Source organism: Phoxinus phoxinus, assembly GCF_949152265.1.
Source record: "Phoxinus phoxinus genome assembly, chromosome: 13".
NCBI classification, from domain to species: Eukaryota; Metazoa; Chordata; class Actinopteri; order Cypriniformes; family Leuciscidae; genus Phoxinus; species Phoxinus phoxinus.
The window spans coordinates 35,928,465-35,942,144 of record NC_136888.1 but is presented as its reverse complement, the minus strand read 5'-3'; the positions used below and the strand labels follow the sequence as shown (position 1 = coordinate 35,942,144).

Sequence of the window (13,680 nt, the reverse complement as noted above, 5' to 3'; positions counted from 1 at the left end):
ACTCAGACACTCACTCAGACACTCACTCACTCACTCACTCAGACACTCACTCACTCACTCACTCACTCAGTCAGTCACTCACTCACTCACACTCACTCACACTCACTCACACTCACTCACACTCACTCACACTCACTCACACTCACTCACTCACACTCACTCACTCACACTCACTCACTCACACTCACTCAGTCACTCACTCAGTCACTCACTCAGTCAGTCACTCAGTCAGTCACTCACTCACTCAGTCACTCACTCAGTCACTCACTCAGTCACTCACTCAGTCACTCACTCACTCAGTCACTCACTCACTCAGTCACTCACTCACTCACTCAGTCACTCACACACTCAGTCACTCAGTCACTCACTCAGTCACACTCACTCAGTCACACTTACTCACTCACTCAGTCACTCACTCAGTCACTCACACTCTCACTCAGTCACACTTACTCACTCACTCAGTCACTCACTCACTCAGTCACTCACTCACTCACTCAGTCACACTTACTCACTCACTCAGTCACTCACTCACTCAGTCACACTTACTCACTCAGTCACTCACTCAGTCACTCACTCACTCACACACTCACTCACACACTCACACTTACTCACACACACACTCACACACTCACTCACTCAGTCACTCACACTCACTCAGTCACTCACTCAGTCACTCACTCACTCACACACTCACACTTACTCACACACACACTCACTCACTCACTCACTCACACACTCACACACTCACTCACACTCACACACACACTCACTCACACACTCACCCTTGATGCCGAAGCTGCAGGCGTCGAGGGCTGCTCCCTGTGCTGATGTGACGTTGACCTCGAGACACAGTTCCTCCAGAGACCAGCTGTTGGCCTGAGCCACGTACTGGCGGGTGGCAGTGATGTAGGCCTCGGGCACGAACAGGCTCCCCAGGGTCACATGGATGTTCTGGAGAACGACACATTCAGCATCACACCCAGTGGAGGAAACATACGTCAATGTGCTCTCTAACCCTAAACATCTACACGATGAGTTTTATTAACAACTCCATGACTTTACATCCAGTAAATGTATCTTGATTTAAGAATGTTTAGATATTTGTGCTGGAAATTAAAGTAATGTTTTGCACTGAATGGAGCTCAGTTAGCATCATTGATTGTGTCTCGCACACCTTGAGCTCTTTAGCGCCCCCAGTGGCCGCCCCCTGTGAGATCTGCTGCAGCTGCTGGATCCTCTCGCTGAAGTCCGACACCCACTGGATCACGGTCATGGCCGCCGGGACGGTGTAGCGACACCAGCTGCGCGGGAGAATGCCTGAGGAAACAGGACAGGGTTAGTGACGAGAGCGAGGGGTCAGGGGTCAGAGTGTGGGGTCAGGGGACAGCTACCTTTGACCAGGTCGTTGATGAGTGTGCGCAGGTCGTTGGTCTGCTTCTTCTTGCCCTCACACACATGAACCACATCCGTCAGATCCTGACGCACGTCCTGCAGCATCCGAGACCCCATTTTCACCTCGCGCTCGAAGAAGCGGAACAGCGGGTCCTGTGGACGAACGGTTCATGTTTATTGACGTAGAAGTGTGTTCTGCATGCAAGGAGGTGACCCCAGGTATTCAATCACCGCACTGTGTGCACGTTCACCAGCGCGTTTCAAAAGTGCGATTAGATTTGCTCGAACGGACCAATTTTCTGCGCAATACTACTCAGCTGTATATTTCTTCAAAACCTAACGAAACCTACCAATTCACAAAATGAACGGAATGCATATCTGATATTAAAAATTAATATCTGACTAGTAATTTTTTCTACTACGAAATTCAGAAAAAACAGATATTCTAATTATTGGACAAAAAACTTCCACACGTAATAACCTAGAGTACTGTCTAACACTTGATGATGCTCTGTTAAGTCTTCGTCGTCGGTTAGGAACCTGTGTGTGTGTGTGTGTGTGTGTGTGTGTGTGTGTGTGTGTGTCTGTGTGTGTGTGTGTGTGTGTGTGTGTCTGTGTGCTCTTTGATACCAATCTTTCATTTGAAAGTCATGTGTCTAGTATCTGTAAAACCGCTTTCTTCCATCTTAAAAGTATATCTAAATTACGTCATATGCTCTCAATGACAAATGCAGAACAATTAGTTGATGCGTTCATGAGCTCAAGGCTAGATTATTGTAATGCTCTACTGGGTGGTTGCCCTGCACGCTTAATAAACAAACTACAGCTAGTTCAAAACGCAGCCGCTCGAGTTCTTACCAGAACCAGGAAGTATGACCATATTAGCCCCGTTCTGTCAACACTGCATTGGCTGCCTATTAAACATCGTATAAATGTTCAAATATTGCTGATCACTTACAAAGCACTAAATGGTTTATCTCCGCAGTTCTTGAGCGAGCTCTTAAAGGGGTGGTTCAGGATTTTGGACATCGGACCTCATTTTCAAGTTAGCCTAGTTGTTATTCATCAGTGGAGACAGTTTTCAAAAATGTTCATCCAGTCCTTCCAGTTGCATAGTTCGCCGATGCTAGGCTAGCGCGAGTCAACGGTATAAGCTAGCCTGCCATTAAAAACTGTTTTACCCACTCCACAGTACACCAAAAGCAAATAAATTATAACGCCAGACTGTCGATGTAAATGTCTATTGAGAGAATAATGTTAGAAATCAAACTACCCTTTCATTGCATTGCAAGAGTTATACTTTGTTCCCTGTATTTATTAGCACAGTCTACAGCAGCGGCGGAGTGATATTAAGTTACCTAGGCAACCGAGAGAGTCTCCACATGACGCAAGTGTATTTATCTGCCGCTGACACTCATCACTACAGAAGCAGAGTAAGAAGAGTAAGATTTCACTAAGAAATCAACACAGGACTATGGCCACGTTTGAAAGCCATGCCAATGTTTCAGACTTTGGAGACGAGAAATGTGTTTTATTCAACGAACCGTACATGTATGAGCCGGAATACACAGACGAAGAACTAATCGAGATGGATGCTAAAGGGGCAGAAATTGAACTGTAACGTTATCTCCACTAACGCTGTCATCGTCATTCTATCAGTTATGAAAAGGACTAGCTTCATAGATAGCTATAGTAGCCTAACAAAAGTTATTACCTGTTCATCTGCTGTTGTGCATATGAAAGACGGCTGGAACTGCGTTCCTTGTCAGTGACTTATAAACGTTTCGATTATGGGGTTTTTCAAAGTCGTCTGGTCTAAAATAATCACTACAAATTCGCAACTGTAATAGTCTCTGCCTGTGTCCTGTTGTCAGCAGACAGAAGCCACAGTTGGTTCCTTTCTGGATCTCTCAATGGAAATTTGTGGAAACTTTTTGCATGACCATCTATTTGGTTTATTTTTACAATTTCGAAATGCACAACGAATCACCATGTTGCCAATTCCTTAGTTTACAATCAAATGTTTTTCAATATCGTTGTTCATGGCTACTAGCTAGCTAGACGTCCCGACTGTAGTGCGCGCTTCTGTTCTGTGTTTACTTTTCGGCGCAATACTACTAACCGGAGCAAAGTAAAATTCCGCCGCTGCTGAGAAACTAGTTCCTGTAAATGTAATGCGATCATTGAGATGTAAGAGAACCGGTAGTTTGATTTCTAACATGATTCTCTCAATAGACATTTACATCGACAGTCTGGCGTTATAATTTATTTGCTTTTGGTGTACTGTGGAGTGGGTAAAACAGTTTTTAATGGCAGGCTAGCTTATACCGTTGACTCGCGCTAGCCTAGCATCGGCGAACTATGCAACTGGAAGGACTGGATGAACATTATTGAAAACTGTCTCCACTGATGAATAACAACTAGGCTAACTTGAAAATGAGGTCCGATGTCCAAAATCCCGAACCACCCCTTTAACGCATTATAGTCCTTCACGTCTACTACCATCTCACAACTCCGGCCAGTTAATAATACCTAGAATATCAGAATCGACTGCTGGCGGTAGATCCTTTTCCTATTTAGCACCAAAACTCTGGAACAGTCTTCCTAACATTGTCCGGGAAGCAGACACACTCTGTCAGTTCAAAGCTAGATTAAAGACACATCTCTTCGGCCTAGCATACACATAACACATTATAGACTTGTATAACTCAATGTTAGGCTGCATAGTTTAGAACAGCCGGGACCGGGAACACTTCCTGTAAATCCTGATGTACTCGTTACATCATAAGAAGGATGGCGTCTACGCTAATATTAGTCTCTCTGTCTATCCCGAGGTTTACCGCTGTCCACCGGAACCAGGCCGTATCCAGATCTGATGAAGGACCAGCGCCAGGACACGACGACGACGCCGCCGACCTGAAGTGTCAACCAGTCTCTCCTCCTCTCCACTCCGACTTAAACCAACCGGAACTGGACAAATACTCTGATTCATTCTGAACTTCTGACCTGTAATGCTCCTGAATCATAATCACACTGTTCACTCATTGGCCAGAGGAGAACTGGCCCCCGACTGAGCCTGGGTTCTCCCAAGGTTTTTTTCTCCATTCTGTCCCTGATGGAGTTTTGGTTCCTTGCCACTGTTGCCTTGCCTTCTGGCTTGCTTAGTTGGGGACATTTAATATTCAACAATATTATAGATCTGCCTTAAAGGTGGACGATGATGAAATTGTTTTTTGTATTATTTTCTTGTTATCACTGTGAAGCTGCTTTGATACAATCTCTATTGTAAAAAGCGCTATATAAATAAAGGTGACTTGACTGAAGCCCGGTTTATTTACACCATCACTGGCGTGAGCGCAGTATCCTGGTTCCCAGAGGATTCAACCCCAATCCCGTTCCCAATGAAGACGAAAACGATCATCTTCTTTAATGAGTCCATCTAACGTACAAACCTAAATAGCTAACTGTCCTCACATCATGTATAGTAGGTCATGATGTGAACGTGACGTGACCGTTTACACCAGGCTTCTCCCGCTTGCATTGTGTTCTGAAAACCCTATCTTCCAAATTAATCTCGTTAACTACCATATTTATTTAACAATCTTTTATACACCCCTCCATGGCATATGTAAGTCCCACTCGAATGCTCCTCACCGAGAGGCGGTCCTTCTGTGTCTGGACGAGGTTTTCACACGGACAGCTGCCATCGTAAGACAGTTAGAAACTCCAAGATAGCAACAGTAACTAAGGGGGGCGGGGCTTACCGATAGGTCAATTGCAAAAACAGAAATAAAACCAATATCGGTTTGCGCAGAGAAAACGGATAATCGTGTGCACCTTCGAACCTATTTCAGGAAGTGCGTTCTGGAGACACAGGCACTGTTGTGCGGATGAGCCGGAGCGCGTTCAGGGTTTCCTGTTAGAACGGTGTCGTGTTAATAACAACAACTGAGTTAATGACTAATGATCTCCGCAACTTCAGTTAGGGTAGTTTCTATCATCACTGTAAAGCAGCTTTGAAACAATCCACTGTTAAAAGCTCTATATAAATGAAGGTGACTTGACTTCTATATATCGGCACATAAACATGCAAATCATTGGTATCGGTTATAACAAAAAAATCATCATCAGTCAATGTCTAATTTAATCCATTGAAACCAACAGTGTTTCTCTAAGATGTTGAGGGTTTGAATGGAGAGGGTTAGTTCTGCGCGTGTAGGGAAGCCTGACTGTCGAGGCCCTTCCCAGCATACCTTGATGTTCTCCACGGTGCGCTTGAGCGGGCTGACGGCCTCGGGGATCAGCAGGAGCCAGTTGCGAGCGGTGGACAGGAGCGTTCTCATCCAGGCCGGCTGAGCGTCCGTCGTGGACGCCGCGCGCTTCTTCTCCGTCTCGTACGCCAGGTCGTCCTCATCCTCCAACATCTGCATCTTCAACAGCTTCCCCATCATGTCAATGCCTGAGCGCGAGGGACACGCCCACAGGAAGTGAGGTGCACGAGGGACACGCCCACAGGAAGTGAAGGAGGGAGATCAAATTAACAGCTGGACAAACTTGCATGTTCAAGCATTGTGTTGTTAATAAAGAGGTTAAAGAGTGTTTCTGAAAACCAGAATAGAGGTGACCGGAAGGCTGGCCACGTCTGCGCTAGCGCGGTCAAATAAATTAGAATTTCGAATATTCGTCGAATTAAAAAAAAAAGAGAGCGAGCTCGTACCCTGAGTCGTGAGCAGGACCTTCTCTGCGTTACTCGGCAGCCCGAGCCATGATGGAGTCTGAGTGTCCGGCAGCAGCTCCACCCAGTGGATGAACTCCTCACGCCTGACACACACACACACACACACACACACACACACACACACACACACTAGAGGTCATTCACCAGCGCCTCAACACTACTGACCGCTTCACAGGAATACAGTGTTCATCAACTCAGATCAGTGTTGATTCAGTTCAAAACTGTGTAACCCATTTAATATGAGACAAAATCTGATATAAAGGCAGATAGTGTAATTTAGCCCAATTTAGTTCAATTCGATGCAAGTTTACACCCAGAACTGTTATTGAGCTGAACTGAACCAACACTGATCTGACTAATGACGGTCTACAGCGGAGTCTGAGTCTCCTATCTGATGAAGAGTCATCACTGATTCAGTTTCCCACCGTGACGCCGCTGTGAGTCTGTCCTGTATAAAGCGCTGTACAGATAAACATGTGATGCAGAAACGTTAGGGTGAGACTGACCGGATGCCGTCGGGCATCTTGATGTCCTTGTGCCCGTCCACTTTGAGCGCCAGCTTGAACTCGCTGTCGAAGCTGCTGGTGGTGAAGAGCCGATCCAGGAACGTGTTCAGGAGCCGCTGGTCGAACTCGTTATCGATGCGCCCGCCGTAGATCGACTGAGCCATCAGCGTCTTCAGAGCCGCCCACGGGATCTTATCAGGAGAGATGTTCTGCCGACCCTGAGGAGAGCGACAGGTGTTACACACACACACACACACACCCTGAGGAGAGTGACAGGTGTTACACACACACACACACACACCCTGAGGAGAGTGACAGGTGTTACACACACACACCCTGAGGAGAGCGACAGGTGTTACACACACACACACACACACCCTGAGGAGAGCGACAGGTGTTACACACACACACACACCCTGAGGAGAGCGACAGGTGTTACACACACACACAAACCCCGAGGAGAGTGACAGGTGTTACACACACACCCTGAGGAGAGCGACAGGTGTTACACACACACCCTGAGGAGAGCGACAGGTGTTACACACACACACACACCCTGAGGAGAGTGACAGGTGTTACACACACACACACCCTGAGGAGAGCGACAGGTGTTACACACACACACACCCTGAGGAGAGCGACAGGTGTTACACACACACCCTGAGGAGAGCGACAGGTGTTACACACACACACACCCTGAGGAGAGCGACAGGTGTTACACACACACACACCCTGAGGAGAGTGACAGGTGTTACACACACACACACCCCGAGGAGAGCGACAGGTGTTACACACACACACACCCTGAGGAGAGTGACAGGTGTTACACACACACACACCCTGAGGAGAGCGACAGGTGTTACACACACACACACCCTGAGGAGAGCGACAGGTGTTACACACACACACACACACACACCCTGAGGAGAGCGACAGGTGTTACACACACACACCCTGAGGAGAGCGACAGGTGTTACACACACACACCCTGAGGAGAGCGACAGGTGTTACACACATACACACACACCCTGAGGAGAGCGACAGGTGTTACACACACACACACACACCCCGAGGAGAGTGACAGGTGTTACACACACACACCCTGAGGAGAGCGACAGGTGTTACACACATACACACACACCCTGAGGAGAGCGACAGGTGTTACACACACACACACACACACACACACCCTGAGGAGAGTGACAGGTGTTACACACACACACACCCTGAGGAGAGTGACAGGTGTTACACACACACACACACACCCTGAGGAGAGCGACAGGTGTTACACACACACACACCCTGAGGAGAGTGACAGGTGTTACACACACACACACCCTGAGGAGAGCGACAGGTGTTACACACACACACACCCTGAGGAGAGCGACAGGTGTTACACACACACACACACACCCTGAGGAGAGCGACAGGTGTTACACACACACACCCTGAGGAGAGCGACAGGTGTTACACACACACACACCCTGAGGAGAGCGACAGGTGTTACACACACACACCCTGAGGAGAGCGACAGGTGTTACACACACACACACACCCCGAGGAGAGTGACAGGTGTTACACACACACACCCTGAGGAGAGCGACAGGTGTTACACACATACACACACACCCTGAGGAGAGCGACAGGTGTTACACACACACACACACACACACACACACACACACACACACACACCCTGAGGAGAGCGACAGGTGTTACACACACACACCCTGAGGAGAGCGACAGGTGTTACACACATACACACACACCCTGAGGAGAGTGACAGGTGTTACACACACACACACCCTGAGGAGAGCGACAGGTGTTACACACACACACACCCTGAGGAGAGCGACAGGTGTTACACACACACACACACACCCTGAGGAGAGCGACAGGTGTTACACACACACACCCTGAGGAGAGCGACAGGTGTTACACACATACACACACACCCTGAGGAGAGTGACAGGTGTTACACACACACACACCCTGAGGAGAGCGACAGGTGTTACACACACACACACCCTGAGGAGAGCGACAGGTGTTACACACACACACACACACCCTGAGGAGAGCGACAGGTGTTACACACACACACCCTGAGGAGAGCGACAGGTGTTACACACACACACACCCTGAGGAGAGCGACAGGTGTTACACACACACACCCTGAGGAGAGCGACAGGTGTTACACACACACACACACCCCGAGGAGAGTGACAGGTGTTACACACACACACCCTGAGGAGAGCGACAGGTGTTACACACATACACACACACCCTGAGGAGAGCGACAGGTGTTACACACACACACACACACACACACACACACACACACACACACACCCTGAGGAGAGCGACAGGTGTTACACACACACACCCTGAGGAGAGCGACAGGTGTTACACACATACACACACACCCTGAGGAGAGTGACAGGTGTTACACACACACACACACACACACCCTGAGGAGAGCGACAGGTGTTACACACACACACCCTGAGGAGAGCGACAGGTGTTACACACATACACACACACCCTGAGGAGAGCGACAGGTGTTACACACACACACACACCCCGAGGAGAGTGACAGGTGTTACACACACACACCCTGAGGAGAGCGACAGGTGTTACACACACACACCCTGAGGAGAGCGACAGGTGTTACACACACACACCCTGAGGAGAGCGACAGGTGTTACACACACACACACACACCCTGAGGAGAGTGACAGGTGTTACACACACACACACCCTGAGGAGAGCGACAGGTGTTACACACATACACACACACCCTGAGGAGAGTGACAGGTGTTACACACACACACACACACACACACCCTGAGGAGAGCGACAGGTGTTACACACACACACACACACACACACACACCCTGAGGAGAGTGACAGGTGTTACACACACACACACACCCTGAGGAGAGTGACAGGTGTTACACACACACACACACACCCTGAGGAGAGCGACAGGTGTTACACACACACACACACACCCTGAGGAGAGTGACAGGTGTTACACACACACACACACACCCTGAGGAGAGTGACAGGTGTTACACACACACACACACACCCTGAGGAGAGCGACAGGTGTTACACACACACACACACACCCTGAGGAGAGCGACAGGTGTTACACACACACACACACCCTGAGGAGAGTGACAGGTGTTACACACACACACACACACCCTGAGGAGAGTGACAGGTGTTACACACACACACACACACCCTGAGGAGAGTGACAGGTGTTACACACACACACACCCTGAGGAGAGCGACAGGTGTTACACACACACACACACACCCTGAGGAGAGCGACAGGTGTTACACACACACACCCTGAGGAGAGCGACAGGTGTTACACACACACACCCTGAGGAGAGCGACAGGTGTTACACACATACACACACACCCTGAGGAGAGCGACAGGTGTTACACACACACACACACCCCGAGGAGAGTGACAGGTGTTACACACACACACCCTGAGGAGAGCGACAGGTGTTACACACATACACACACACCCTGAGGAGAGCGACAGGTGTTACACACACACACACACACACACACACACACACACACACCCTGAGGAGAGTGACAGGTGTTACACACACACACACCCTGAGGAGAGCGACAGGTGTTACACACATACACACACACCCTGAGGAGAGCGACAGGTGTTACACACACACACACACACACACCCTGAGGAGAGTGACAGGTGTTACATACACACACACCCTGAGGAGAGCGACAGGTGTTACACACACACACACACCCTGAGGAGAGCGACAGGTGTTACACACACACACACACACACCCTGAGGAGAGTGACAGGTGTTACATACACACACACCCTGAGGAGAGCGACAGGTGTTACACACATACACACACACACACCCTGAGGAGAGTGACAGGTGTTACACACACACACACACACACCCTGAGGAGAGCGACAGGTGTTACACACACACACACACACACCCTGAGGAGAGCGACAGGTGTTACACACATACACACACACCCTGAGGAGAGCGACAGGTGTTACACACACACACACACCCTGAGGAGAGTGACAGGTGTTACATACACACACACCCTGAGGAGAGCGACAGGTGTTACACACATACACACACACCCTGAGGAGAGTGACAGGTGTTACACACACACACACACACCCTGAGGAGAGTGACAGGTGTTACACACATACACACACACCCTGAGGAGAGCGACAGGTGTTACACACACACACACACACACACCCTGAGGAGAGTGACAGGTGTTACACACACACACACACACACCCTGAGGAGAGCGACAGGTGTTACACACATACACACACACCCTGAGGAGAGCGACAGGTGTTACACACACACACACACACACACACCCTGAGGAGAGTGACAGGTGTTACACACACACACACACATACACACACACCCTGAGGAGAGCGACAGGTGTTACACACACACACACACACACACACACACACCCTGAGGAGAGCGACAGGTGTTACACACATACACACACCCTGAGGAGAGCGACAGGTGTTACACACACACACACACACACACACACACCCTGAGGAGAGCGACAGGTGTTACACACACACACACACACCCTGAGGAGAGCGACAGGTGTTACACACACACACACACACCCTGAGGAGAGCGACAGGTGTTACACACACACACACACACCCTGAGGAGAGCGACAGGTGTTACACACACACACACACACACACACACACCCTGAGGAGAGTGACAGGTGTTACACACACACACACACACACACACACACCCTGAGGAGAGCGACAGGTGTTACATACACACACACCCTGAGGAGAGCGACAGGTGTTACACACACATACACACACACCCTGAGGAGAGCGACAGGTGTTACACACACACACACACACACCCTGAGGAGAGTGACAGGTGTTACACACACACACACACACACCCTGAGGAGAGTGACAGGTGTTACACACACACACACACACCCTGAGGAGAGTGACAGGTGTTACACACATACACACACACCCTGAGGAGAGCGACAGGTGTTACACACACACACACACACACCCTGAGGAGAGTGACAGGTGTTACACACACACACACCCTGAGGAGAGTGACAGGTGTTACACACACACACACACACACACACCCTGAGGAGAGCGACAGGTGTTACACACACACACACACACACCCTGAGGAGAGTGACAGGTGTTACACACACACACACACACACCCTGAGGAGAGCAACAGGTGTTACACACATACACACACACCCTGAGGAGAGCAACAGGTGTTACACACACACACACACACACACACACACACACACACACACACACACACCCTGAGGAGAGCGACAGGTGTTACACACACACACACACACACACACACACACACACACACCCTGAGGAGAGCGACAGGTGTTACACACACACACACACACACACACACACCCTGAGGAGAGTGACAGGTGTTACATACACACACACCCTGAGGAGAGCGACAGGTGTTACACACACTCACGCTCTCACGCTCACACACCTTCGCCGTGTCATCCAGCCAGGTGTCGATGGTGTCGCAGGCGGAGCGCAGGTCCGACTCGCCGAACTCGTATTTCTTGGACCAGCCGAGCGGAGCGTAACGGAGCCGCTCCTGGATGACAGCGTGGAACCAGGCCAGGAGGAAGTACAGGCGCGCTCGCTCGTTCGGGGACTGAGAGAAGAACAACAGCAGCAGGATGATGAACGTGACTAACACTGGATCAGAGTAATCTGAGGACGATAGATCCCCCCACACACATGATTCTGATTCGACTATTATTAACCCCTATTATTAACATTTATATTTAAGTTTGCAGATACTTTTATCCACAGCTACTTACGGATGAGAAAAACATCTTAAAAAGGCAATAAGCAAGAAGTGTCAGCAACAGTTTCAGACATACCTATATGTGGATTTACTGAGCATGTTCTGGAACATTACCACATTTACTGGCAGCGAGTTTGAGGTTTGGTCAGGTTTAGGAGTAAAGGTTATAGGGGTCAGAGTTAGGTTTGTTAGAGATAGGGATGAAGTTAATGTAACTCAGTGTTTCCGCTACATTCATTCAGCCGTGGTGGGCCGCCACACCAAAAATCCTCCCGCCACGGCTGCAGCTTCTCAGTGAGGTCCGTCCGATATTGTGCATACTATTGTGTTATTGTTAAGCCCCACTAAAGGCATAAAAAACATTGTAAAGCACCATAAAGTTTTCGTGCACTATATTCCAAGACTTCTAAAGTCATTCGATAGCATAATGTGAGGTAAAAAATAATATTGAAGTCGTTAAGTTAAAGTTAATGAAAACTCATCTCTCCTCAGTCATTCTCCATTCAGAACTCAAACAGCGCGTCGCGTTCGGTTACGAGTAACACGATGACACTCTCCAAGATCAATGTTCACATTATTATACTTTATTTGTAGATAAAGGTCTATGGTTTGCATAAAATTACTTTATCTTACTGTTACTGGAGTTTATTGCGTTAGTTCTGTTAGATTACAGCACTGAGCACTCTGAATTCGAATTGTTCTTCATGCGCACTGTAACTGAAATGTAAAACTGTTAAAAGAAAAGGCTAAATAAACTGTTGCATAGATATAATACAGTAAGCATCAAATATCTCTTCGCTTTGTGCTTTTAAATAAAGTGTGCCAGTCAGAGAGACTGGTAGTTGTGAAACAGTATTTCGTGTGTTGTCTGTGTACTCTGCTAACACTTTTCAATGCGACGCGCTGCACGCTGTGACTTCGAGTTGCTTCAAGTGCATCATTCGGCGCACGGGATGCGCATAATCGCATTGCCGCTGTAAATTGGAACCTTTCATATTATAACTAGAAAAACTATTTTTCGATTAATCGTTTTTTAAATTGTGGTTAATTCAATATCAATTCTCAAAGGCTATGAATCGATTTTTTCCCCCCATATTTATTTATATATCACCCAAAAGCCAGTATTAGTTTTCCTACA

The 13,680-nt window shown here is 48.6% G+C and overlaps 1 protein-coding gene across 2 annotated transcripts in view; it reads right to left on the bottom strand.

Moving 5' to 3' along the window:
• Positions 1-13,680, bottom strand: part of dync1h1 (dynein, cytoplasmic 1, heavy chain 1) — an 83,181-nt gene that overhangs the window by 5,823 nt on the left and 63,678 nt on the right. For both annotated transcript variants that reach the window (XM_079633885.1, XM_079633886.1), the window contains exons 70-76: positions 12,216-12,386; positions 6,637-6,854; positions 6,110-6,213; positions 5,646-5,851; positions 1,392-1,545; positions 1,175-1,317; positions 783-951 (exon numbers count right to left, since the gene is read on the bottom strand). In XM_079633885.1, the coding sequence (XP_079490011.1) occupies positions 783-951; positions 1,175-1,317; positions 1,392-1,545; positions 5,646-5,851; positions 6,110-6,213; positions 6,637-6,854; positions 12,216-12,386 (1,165 nt within the window). The remainder of the gene's footprint in view (positions 1-782; positions 952-1,174; positions 1,318-1,391; positions 1,546-5,645; positions 5,852-6,109; positions 6,214-6,636; positions 6,855-12,215; positions 12,387-13,680) is intronic.